This window comes from Canis aureus, chromosome 6 (assembly GCF_053574225.1).
Source record: "Canis aureus isolate CA01 chromosome 6, VMU_Caureus_v.1.0, whole genome shotgun sequence".
Taxonomy (NCBI): Eukaryota; Metazoa; Chordata; class Mammalia; order Carnivora; family Canidae; genus Canis; species Canis aureus.
In genome coordinates, this window is record NC_135616.1 from 63958804 (window position 1) to 63971689 (window position 12886).

At 35.7% G+C, this 12886-nt stretch overlaps 1 protein-coding gene across 3 annotated transcripts in view; it reads right to left on the reverse strand.

The window, feature by feature from the left end:
• The window catches only part of RGL1 (ral guanine nucleotide dissociation stimulator like 1), a 248494-nt gene that overhangs the window by 72726 nt on the left and 162882 nt on the right, over window positions 1–12886 (reverse strand). For all 3 annotated transcript variants that reach the window (XM_077901969.1, XM_077901966.1, XM_077901968.1), the window contains one exon: window positions 11650–11858. In XM_077901969.1, coding sequence (XP_077758095.1) covers window positions 11650–11858 — 209 coding nt within the window. The remainder of the gene's footprint in view (window positions 1–11649; window positions 11859–12886) is intronic.

A 12886-nucleotide genomic window follows, 5' to 3' on the forward strand; every position in this document is an offset into this window, starting at 1 on the left:
ACAAGAAGAAGAAACAGAAAGAATATTTGAAGGAATAATGAATAAGAACTTCCTCAAATTAAGGTCTGACACAAAACCACAAATTCAAGAAACTCAAAGAACACCAAGAAAGATAAATGTCCAAAATACTACACCTAGGCATACCATGTTCAAACTTCAGAAAGTTTTCAAAGAAAAAAATCTTGAAAAAAGTCACAGCAAACAAAACAAAACAAAAACACTTTACCTATAAAGAGTTATATCCAAGTTCTTCTTAGAAGCTATGCAAGTAAGAAGAGAGTGAAGTGAAATATATAAGAGGTTGAGACAAAACCCCACCAAACCTAGAATTCTGTACCCTTTAAAACTATCCTTCAAAAGTGAAGGAGAAATAAAGACTTTCTCAAGTGAAAAAAAAAAAAATCAAGGGCATTTTTAGCCAGTGATCTGCCTTGCAAGAAACATTAAAACAAGTTCCTCATAGAAAAGAAATATGATATAGGTCAGAAATTCATATCTACAGGGGTGCTCAGGTAGCTCAGTGGGTTAAGTGTCTGCCTTTAGCTCATGTCATGATCCCAGGGTCCTGGGATGAAGTCTCACATTGGGCTTCCTGCCTGAGTCTCCCTCTCTCTCTCTGCCTCTGCCTGCCCTCCTGCCCTCCTTTAATATCTTCAAAAACAGAAATTCATATCTATATAAAACTCATACAAGAATAAACAATTTGAATAGATCTGTATTAATTAAAGAAATTAAATCAATAATCAGTAACCTTCCACAATAGAAAGCACCAGGTCCAGATGGTATCCTGGTAAATTCTACCAAACATTTAAGGAAGAAACTATACTGATTCTTTACAAAACCTTCCAGAAGATAGGATCAGAGGTAGTATTTTCTAACTCATTCTATAAGGCAAGTATTAACCTAATACCAAAACCAGACAAAGACATTATAAAAAAAAACTACAGACCAATATGTCTCATGGATATAGATGTAAAAATTCTCAAAAAAAAAAAAAGCAAATTGAATCCAACAATATAAACAAAGAATTACACACCATAACCAAGTTGGATTTATTCTAAGCATACAAAACTGGATCAACATTTGAAAATCAGTTAAGGTAATCCACAATATCAACAGTTAATGAAGAAAAATCACATGATCATATTAATAGATACAGAAAAAGTATATAACAAAACCAAACACTCATTCCTGATAAAATTCTCAACAGACTAGGGATAGGGAAAAATTTCAACTTGATAAATAACATCTACAAAAATCTGCAGGTAGTATCATACTTACCAATGAGAAACTCAAAGCTTTCCCACTAACATCAGACATAAGGCAAGATGTCCCCTCTCACCACTGCTTTTAAGCATTGATCTAGAAATCCTAGCTAATACAAAAAGCAAAAACAAAACACAAGAAAAGGAAATAAAAAGTATACAGTCTGGGAAGAACTGTGTTTGCAGATAACATGATTATCTATGTGGAGATCTGAAAAAAAATTGACCAAAAACTCTGGGAACTAATACATGATTATAATAAGATTGCAGAATACAAGGCTAACGTACAAAAGTTAATTGCTTTCCATATACCAGTAATGAACAAGTAGAGTTTGAAATAAAAAACACATAAACCCTTCACATTAGCATCTCCCTCAAAATGAAATATTATACATAATTTATACATAAACGTAAAAAAATTTAAAAGATATATATGGGTTAAACTATGAAACTCCTATGAAAGATACCAAAGAAGAACTAAATAGGGAAATATTCCATGTTCATGGATTGGAAGACTCAATATTGTCAAAATGTTAGTTCTTCCCAAATTTATCTACAACGTCAATGCATTCTCAACCAAAATCCCAGCAAGTTATTTTGTGGATATTGATGAGTGGATTTTAAAGTTTATTTGCAGAGGCAAAAGACTCAGAATAACCAACTCAATTTTGAAGAACAAAGTATAGGACTGATTCTACCAGACTTCAATACTTACCATATAAATCTACAGTAATTAAGACTATATGGTATTGGTGAAAACAGACAAATAGATCAATAGAGAAGAATAGAGAATCAAGAAATAGATCCACACGAATACAGTCAACTGATCTTAGGCAAAAGAGCAAAAGGAATAAAATGGAGAAAAGACAGTCTTTTCAACAAATGATGAGTGATAGAACAACTGGATATTCACATGCAAAAAAGAGTCTCGTCACAGACCTTACTTACACCTTTCACAAAAATCAACTCAAAATGGATCACAGACCTAAATATAAAACACGAAACTAAAAAGCTTCTAGATGATAAGAGAAAACTTAGATGATCTTGGTTATAACAATGTCCTTTTATTTTTTTTTTTAAGATTTTATTTGTAAGGAGTCTCTATACCCAATGTGGGGCTCGAAGTCACAATCCCTAGATCAAGAATTGCCTGCTCCACTGACTGAGACATCTGGGTGCCCTGACAATGTCTTTTTAGACACAACAGCCAAGGCACAAATCATGAAAGAAAATACTGATAAACTGGACTTCATTAAAATTAAAAACTTCTGCACTGCAAAAGACAATGTCAAGAAATGAGAAGACAAGCCACAGACTTAGAGAAAATATCTGCAAAACTCACATCTAATAAAGGACTGTTATCCAAAATATACAAAGAACTCTTAAAACTCAGCAACAAGAAAATAAACAACACAATTTTAAAATGGGCAAAATACCTAAATAGACACCTTGCCAAAGAAGATACACAGATGACAAAGTAAGCGCATGAAAGGATATTTAGCATGATATGTCATTAAGGAACTGCAAATTTAAAACATGATGAGATAACATCACACACCTATCAGAATGGCCATAATCCAAAACATGGACAATACCAAATGCTGGCAAGGATGTGAAGCAACAGGAACTCTAGTTGACTGCTAGTGGGAATGCATCCATTTTGGAAGACAGTTTAACAGTTTCTTCCAAAATTAAACACTCTTCCCATATGATTCAGCATTTCTGCTCCTTGGTATTTACCCAAAGGAGCTGAAAACTTAGGTCCACACAAAAACCTGTAGTGGACATTTAAAGCACTTTTATTTTATTATTTAATTGCCAAAACTTGGAAACAACAAGATTCCCTTCAGTAGGTGAATAAACAAACTGTGGTACATTCAGACAATGGAATGTTATTTGACACTAAAAAGAAATGAGCTATTAAGATAGGGAGGAGCCTCAATTGCGTGCTATTAAGTGCAAGAAGCCAATGTGAAAGGCTACATACTATATGTTCCCAACCATGTGACAGACATTCTGAAAAAAAGGAGAATTATGGAGGCAGTAAAAAGATCAATGATTGCCGGGGGGCTGGGTTGGGGAGAGCAGAGAGGATTTTTAGAACAGTGAAACTATTCTACATGATACTATAATGATGAATATATGTCATTGTACATTTGTTCAAATCCACTGAATGTACAATATTAAGTAGAACCTTAATTTAACTACAGACTTTGGGTGATAATGATGTGTCTATCAATGAATGTAACAAATGTACTACTCTAGTGAGGATGTTGATAGTGGGGGCACATGTAGGGGCAGGAGGTATGTGAGAACTCCTGGTACTTTCCACAATTTTGCTCTGAACCTTAACTGTGTATATATTTTAAGTCTCTTTTTTAAAAGTACATTGAGCCCACTGCCTTGACGGTAATGGTATTCTTCAGATTTATTTGTCTGACTCACTAGATGGAGGAGGATGCTGGGGAATATCCACAGTGTACCTTCTAATGCATATACTCATAATAGGCATAAATAATATATAAACCATTATTTACTCGTTGTGAAGATAGCTCCTAAGCACCTACTGCCAGATACCATTCCTAAGGATACAGCTGTGAACAAGATAGGCATAGTCATTAAGTGGGGGAGATAGTCAAGAAATAAGCAAGATAAATTTTAAAAAGTAATTTCCAGTGGTAGAAAGTACCATGAAGAAAGGAAAACTAATGGTAATTTCCTAAGCACTTAATTATTTGCCAGCCACTATACTAAGAACTTTATAATGGGACGCCTGGGTGGCTCAGTGGTTTAGTGCCTGCCTTTGGCCCAGGGCGTGATCCTGGAGTCCGGGGATCGAGTCCCATGTTGGGCTCCCTGCATGAAACCTGCTTCTCCTTCTGCCTGTGTCTCTGCCTCTCTCTCTCTCTCTCTCTCTCTCTCTCTCTCTCTCTCATGAATAAATAAATAAAATCTTTTTCCCCCTTCCCTAAATAAAATCTTTAAAAAAAAAAGAACTTTATATCTTCAAGTTTAAACCTCATAACTCTATAAATATTAGGATTATTTTTCATTCTCATGTTAAAGATATGAAAATTGAAGCTAGTAAGATAAAGTAATTGAAGCTAGTAAGATAAAGTAACTTGCCCAATGTTGTGGAGCAAGTAAGAAGTGCAAAACTGGAATCAAATTCATTTTCTCACTGCTGAGCCATGCTCTAAACCATTACACTCTACGCCTCACACAAGAATCGCATGACTAAAAGACAGGAAAACTGCTTTTCCCATAAATATCCTAAAACTCTGAAAGGAAATGGAAACATATTTGGCAGTTCTGACAAAGTCTATGGAAATAAACTGTTTTCAAGCGTTATATTTTTTATTTTAATTCCAGTATAGTTAAAATACAGTGTTACATTAGTTTCACATGTACAATATAGTGATTCAACCCTTCCATACAATACCCAGTGCTCATCACAGGTGCACGCCTTCATCCCATGACCTATTTTAACCCATCCCTCCAGCCCTACTCCTCTGGTAACCATGAGTTTGTTCTCTACAATTAAGTTTCTTGATTTGTCTTTCTCATTTTTTCCCTTTGTTTGTTCCTTAAATTTCACATATGAGTGAAATCATTTGGTGTTTGTCTTTCTCTGACTGACTTATTTTGTCAGGCTTTACATTTGATTGACTTTTCTCTGCACTGTGGGGGGAACTGGCTTCATTCAGCAAGGTCAGCTTCATTCTTGCTGGTTATTGGCACAGCATATTTTACATATGAAGGTGTTACTACTCCGGGTGTCAAAGTATGGGCTTAAGATTACTGTCTCCATAGTGATCATATATTTGCTAAGTTTTCCCAAGCTTTCTCATTTACTATATCCTCCAAGAAGAGTCCTCTTTGGGAAGTTGCGGATTCAGGCCAGTGGATTTGCCCTGAGCACATCAAATAGAAACACTCTAGACACACAAACCCAATAGTAACCTTGATGGTCCATGACCTATTTAATCACCCTAAATCACTGGCCAACATGTAGTTTTGGTTGGGTAACATCCACCCCTTAAATTCTCTCTTGATTGTCTCTGTCATAGAATCTAGTTCTTATGTCCCAAGGACCCAAGGATTGTATAAATTTTGATCATATACATTTGTTTGTATGATGATTTAATGTTACTGTCCGCCTGCTACCACCCATTAAGTATGAAGAGTACAGGAGTCATGACCAGTTTGTCCACTATTATATGCACAGCACCTTGTACAGAACAGTATGTGATATATATTAAACATCTGGTAACTATCATTTGAATAAATGAACAAATAGGAACACTGATGTCCATGTGAATTGCTCACAATTATGTGAAGAGAGCAATGTAGTTTCCAAGGAAAATCAAGTGAGTATAGCTGAAGGGGATCCCCACATCACCCCCTCCCTTGAAATGGCATTAATAAATCATGGGAAGTGATATGGTATGCTTGGAAAGCTATTTCAACTCAGAAAGAGGTAGGTTTAATTCTAGCTCTGCCACTTTCTGATTCAATGTTTCTGAGCCTCAGTTTTCTTATCTGTAAACATGCAAGTAATATAATAATAAATAAACTGAGATAAAGTCTGTGAAAATGCAGCACCAGAAAATACAGAAAGAAGAAACAAGTTCAAAGACCCACTGAATTAGTCTCCTCTCTGTGACCTAAAGCAAGCAAATTCAAGTCCGATTGGTCTTAAAGTATAGTGCTGATGGATGCCTTTAATCTTTATCCTCTCCAAAAATTCCTCCACTGGGAGAATTCACGTAAAATGAAGGGGTATTTCAGATCTGCTCAGGTACAGATCTGAAATACCCCTTTCCAAACTGAACCAACTGCCAACATGGCGTAGCAAAAGTTTCTGGAGACACATTCACCCCTATACTGCTTGTCCTTGGCATCCTGATTACTTCTTATATGAAAGGATCAGAGAAAGAGAGAATGATCAATAAATGGCCCAAGAGTAGCTAACATGACAGCTGTCTAAAGAAAAATCTAGGTATGCTGATCAACATTTCATGGTCCTCAGTGAGGATCACTAGTTGAGGGAGGTTTCCTCCTACAGCTGAGGTTGGGTATTTTCAGTGGGACCTATATGCTATTATTTTAATGGTATGGCACAAGAATATATGTTTAAGTGGAATGTATGTTTGAAGTTACACAAAATAAAAATCTCAAAGCATTAAAACAAACTAAGCCACAATTCAAAACTTTCTCTTAGGTTAAAAGGAAGTCAATGAGCCCTAGAATTAACTAAGCCATGGTGACAAGCACAGAAAACAGGATTCCTGGTGAACTGCTGATAACCCCAAGCACGAGATAAAGCAAACATATGGAATTAGCCATATATGACTTCAAAATCACTGTCTATTGGTCTATTGGCCAATCAGAAAGACTCATATTAGCAAAATGAAAAAACTACAAAAGATTTTTTTCAAAGTACATAGAGTTCCATACGAGAAAAGCCACACGATTAGAAGTCTTAAGGAAAATCAAAGCTTGACTTCAAATAAGCTTTCCTCAAAAACAAAAAACAAATAAGCTTTCCTCTGGGGGTAAATAAAGACTGCAGCATCTGCCTTCAATCCATTCTTAACTGGTTAGGGATTAGCACATCCTATAATAACTTCGCAGTGTTGATTTCACAAAAGATAAGCAATCTACTATTAAGAAACCAAGAGAAATCATTAAAAAAAATGACATCAGAGACTCACAAACAACCTTACCACAATTTACTGACGAAAAAATTGTATATCAAACTTATATTCAGAGAAGGTAAGTTTGTGCAATTTAATTGCTGACCTCCCAATTACAGACATTAAAACTCCCAACAACCAATTAAAAAACCCAGTGTTCCAAAGAATCTGAATTTTGGTTAAAATTAAATGAAGATTAACATCTGGTCACAAGATCTAAGTGAAAAGGAAATGGGAGAAAAAAAATATTCATGTTGAAGTTTGTACATATATGGATAAATCCAAATTTCCACAGAGGAAGCAAAATAAATGAGATTTATTTCTCTGAATGTCTACAGAACATGATAGAATCTCTTTTTACACCATCTTAAGTGGTTGTCTATTTGTTTTATGACTGTAAGCCTTATCTTTTGCAGTAAAATATTAAGTTCTCAGGGTGAATCCAGGTTTTGCAGAGTAAATGGAATTTGAAGTGTCCTAAGAAAAAGAATACAAAGTTCTAAACACAAATTATGTAGAGGGTATTGCAAGTGAATGAGTCACCCCGGAGGTTAAGGACCAACAGCTTCACAGTACATTCACCACAAGGGTGAGAACCAACCAAGTCTTTCTGTTTCACCCTAATGGTGTCTTGCAGAATACTGGTATTTTTAGGCATTCAGAGCTTGTTGACTCCACTCATTTCAGAGGCAAGCAAAGGATAGGACTACGAGGTGAAATTTAAGGCCACGCCATGGCCCATCCAAACAGGTCAAGATAAATCTTAACTCTCTTGTTCAGTTATACCTTAAATGATAGTTTGAACTAAATTGAATTTGAATTATGAATTCATCATTTGAACTTGAATTCATGTTGACTGTGTTATTTAATAACTGTCATCCAATTAAGCTTTGAAAAATCCAAAAATGGGTATCTCCTATAATAAAACAAAGAGAAGATTTTTAAAATCATCAAATAAAAGCTGGATGTATGTGAGTCACAGACTAAACATTCTAGTTCCTGTGTGTATGTCCACTATTTATGATGAACAGCTGGAACTCATGTGCACTCCTTACTGACTGTGGACATCTGTGGCCTATTATCAGTAGAGTTACCCTATAAGTAGAAGAGGTTGCCAATTCCAAAGAAAACTTGTAGGAATTTTTGATGTGTTGACTTATTTCCCCATACGGTTGGCCAAAAGTATACTGCATATACTGTGTCCTTTATATATACATGAAATAGCAAAGAGAAAACTCATATGATTCTCCAAGTTCTATTTATAGGTGTGAGATATTATACAATGAAAGAAATTATGTACTTATACAACAAGTTCATACTTCAAGCTTAACATTTTAACTGCTGCTGTGCAAAAAAACAAAAAACAAAAACAAAAACAAAACACACACACACACACAAACAAACCAAAAACAAAAACAAAAACCAGAACTTCCTATCTATGATGAAGTCCAGACTTATCATACTCAGATTAATGTATGATAGAGGACAGACAGAAATTTTGTGAATATGCCTGAATATAAATATATGAATAATCATCAGTCCAAATGAGGTCACTCTATCTTGCATCTGTGAGGAAAATACCTTAAGAAAAACCCACTTATCACTAACTTTAATCCCATTAGAATAGAACTTCATTATTAAAGGCCTTACTTAAGACTGATAGCTATGACTGCATAAAAAATTGTTTTAAATGTCCTCATGAAAATATTAATAAACAACTTTTATTATTTTAAAATATTTATTTATTTATTTATTTATTTATTTATTTATTTATTTATTTATTTGAGGGGAGAGAGAGCATCCAAGAGAGCTCAGGAGAGATGGGCAGAGGACAGAAAAACGTAAGCAGACTCTGAGAACCAGGAGTTCAACACCCAACTGACTGAGCCACCCAGATGACCTTTTAATAAACAACTTATAAAACCAAGGGGCAGAGGCACCTGGGTGGCTCAGTCGGTTAAACGTCTGCCTTCAGCTCAGGTCATGATGTCAGGGTCCTGGGATCCAGCCCTGCACTGGGTTCCCTGCTCAGTGGGGAGTCTGCTTTTCCCTCTCCCCAGCCCCCTCTCGTGCTCTCTCTTTCTCTCAAATAAAATATTTTAAGATTTTATAACTAACTAAATAAAATAAAACAAAAAGGGGAAAATTTCCAAGGGACAAATTAGGAAAGATATTTCCAACATATGATAGGCAAAAAACTAATTTCATAATATTTAAGAGTTATAATGAGATGATCAAAAATTAGATGACAATAGTCCAAAAGAAAAGGATATGAACAGACATAAACACAAATGCCCAGTAAGTGTTTTAAAGATGCTAAACTTCACTCACAAATATAAGAAACACAAACTTAAAAACAATGAGCTTTCAATGGACAGATCATGACAGAGATCCATATTTGACAAGGATGTGGGGAAAGCGCAGGAACAGGGAACTCTCATTCTTTGTGGACAGGAGTGTGGTTCATACATTTTTCTGGAGGGTGATTTACAAACAAACAAATGAAATGTGAAACCTTTCACATTTTAAAATGTTTACGTATTTTGCCCTATCAATCATCCTTTGATAATATGATAATAAAATTATCCTATAGATAAAGAAATAGATGATAGAAATGTTATATATAATGAAATTATCCTATAGAACTCTCAAGGATATATATATTCAAAGACACTCTTTTGCAGCATTGTTTAAAAATTTTGAAAACAAAAAACTAGAGAAAGTAACTGTCCATCCATAGAATATTCAATAAATACTATAAAGCTACTAAAAAAAAACATGGTAAATCCATCTCTATGTGATTTTCAAATAACAATGTCTTACATTTCTTGAGCTTTCAATATGCCAGCCACTGTTTTAAGTCTTTTGCCTATGTTAATTCTCTTAAGGAATAAAAAGTCTCCAAGACAAGGGTGCCTGAATGGCTCAATCATTTAAACCTCGGACTCTTGGTTTTGGCTCAGGCCATGATCTCAGGGTTATAAGATGGAGTCCTAGTGTAGGGATCCAGGCTCAGCAAGGAGTCTGCCTAAGATCCTCTCCCTCCACCCTGCCCCTCCCCTGACTCATTTTCTCTCATTCAAATAATAAATAAATCCTTTTTAAAAAGAAATCTTTAAGACAGATAAGTAAAAAAACAAAGTTGTGGGACAGCTTTTATATCATATAAAAATATATATAATTTTTTAACAACTATCATATATAAACAAACATATATTTACATAAATGTATTTATGTATGTGTGTATGTATATATGCCCAGGAAAATTGAGGAATACAAAAGGAATGATCTATAGTGATTACCTATGAGGAGTGGAACTTGAGGGAAAAAATATTTACTTTCTATAATTTTTTGAATTGAACTTTTCACTATATATATATATATACACACACACATATATAGTATCATATACATATATATGCATATATAGTGATTACTATATATATTAATATATAGTAGATTACTTCTTTTTTTAAAAAGATTTTATTTATTTATTTGAGAGAGACAGACAGATAACAACAGAGAGCAGGAGCTGGGGGAGTAGCAGACAGAGAGGAAGAAGCAGACTCCCCACTGAGCAGGGAGCCCGACATGGGACTCGATCCCAGGACCCTGAGATCATGACCTGAGCTGAAGGCAGATGCTTAACCAATGAGGCACTCAGGCGCCCCTATTACTTCTATTTTTAAAATGTTAATACATGTTATCTGCCTAATTAGATTATGGTCTGTTTAATTTTTTTCTACTTCTAGTTTTTTTTTAAAAAACTAATAAAAGATATTTGGGAAAACATAGAAATATGAGTAAACACGAATGTTTCTTTTTAGACTCTTCTATGAGCACATGAGCATATAATACTTTAAAATTTTTAAAAACCTAGTTAGAAGTCAGCATTCAACTACTCCAACAAAAACATCCTATCTCATTTCCTTTCTTACACAGGAAACCCCAGAATATAAGGATTTAGATGAGAACTCTCATGTCTCTGAAACAATTGTTTGACTGATGGCTTTCTTCCTCCCAATATTAAGTCAATTTAATAATTTATTAAAAGGTCAAGTTTAATTATAAATCAAGCAAAACTAAGGGAGAAAACAGAATTATCAATGTGTGACTTGTAATATATACTGCTCTGTTGTAGGTAACATGTAACCTAACAACTTAAACCAGGGATAATATTTATGTGCATATCCTTAAAGCAGTCAATGCACAGTGATTGTTAATATTATCGTCCTCATTATTGAAGCTACCATCCCTTAGCTTCTTCCTATAGGTCTAATAGTGAACTCCACACATTACATATATTAGCATATTTAATTCTCCCAGCAACCCAATAAGAGTCCTGGTTACTGATGATTTACTAGAATAATATAAAATTATGAAAATATGGAGAAAATTTTAGGGTAGCAAACAGTAACTGAACTCTATACACAACAAAGTCTAGGTTTATAACATGTACTTCTAAATATTTTATAGATTTTTTTATAAGGGATTTCTACCAGAAATAAACCATAAAATCACTCCTGAAGAGCCCTTGTACCCCGGTTCCCAAAGTTGTTCCAATTAATCCTTTCTCACACATCCCACTCGGCATACCATGTGCAGGTGAATCCAAAATCATGCCTTCCCTCTGCAAAAAGCCTTTCTAGGCTTCTATCATCTCTCAAACTCTGTTAGGTTCTTACCTGTCCAGCAGCAGTTCTAGCACTTCTTTAGTAGAGGCAAAGCCTCTGTACGTTGACAGGAAGATGCTGATATAGGTAAAGTCATTGTCCCCAAAAGCCGTCAGCAGGTTCTCCACAAGCTTCTCCAAGGTGCCAGCTTTTATGGTCCTGATCTTACAGGTTTCATATTGACTGACCGTATGTCCCGGAGGCAGCTGGTCCCCTTCAACCTGTACAATAAATCCATGGTTATGATCAGGCGAAATGACTCCCCAGCATAAAACTGCAAATGCTCAAGTAGACTTACGCACAGCCGGTCATGTTTTCCCCCCTCTGCTTTCATGTCCCTACGAGCCATGTGAGGCAATTCTCTCCTGTGAGTGGAACTGAGGTGATGGTGGTGTGTGTGTGTTGCTTTTTACTTCATCATGGTTCCACTTGTTTCTATGTAAGTCCCTGGTTGCCAGCCTAAATAGGCCATGGATGTTTTCTGTAACCCCAGGGTCAAGCTCAGCAAAAGTTAATCAGTCATTCCCTTTGGATTATTCCACGGTAAGTTGTCAAACTCATTCTTTTTCTTTATTTTATTTTATTTATTTATTTTTATTTACTCGAGAGACACACAGAGAGAGGCAGAAACATAGGCAGAAGGAGAAGCAGGCTCCCTGTGGGGAGCCTGAAGCAGGACTCGATCCCAGGACCCTGGGATCAGGAGCTGAGCCAAAGGCAGAGGCTCAACCACTGAGCCACCCAGGTGCCCCCAAATTCATTCTTAAAGGCAGCTCCTACACTGGTGTGCTGGAGCTGACTCATACTGGCTTTGAGGAGGTGACTGCTGAGTTTTAGGATTTGTGTGAACCAACTGACACTATTTTGCTAGGCTAAAAGACCAGCCTTGGTAGGAGTGTGATCTCCATGGAAATCTGTGGAGATCTGACCATGGTCTGATGTTCTTCGGTCTGCAAAAAGCAAAGGCCTTCCTGATTCAATATGATCAACAATCAACAGAACTGCCCAAGAAGTGGCTGGACCAAGCGGCCCAGGGCTACTCTCTGGGGAGAAATGGAAAGGGTGGATGGGCATATGACCCCTGCCTCCTACAGCCAAGCGATGAACAAGAAAAACATATGTTCGTGACAAGTAGCAATCACATGAGAATGAAACTGCAAATAGTATTGGCAGGTATAATTGCACCTTGGTAGACATAAAACACAACTGATTATTGATAAGATATGCAAAGCTTAAAATTGAGTATGAG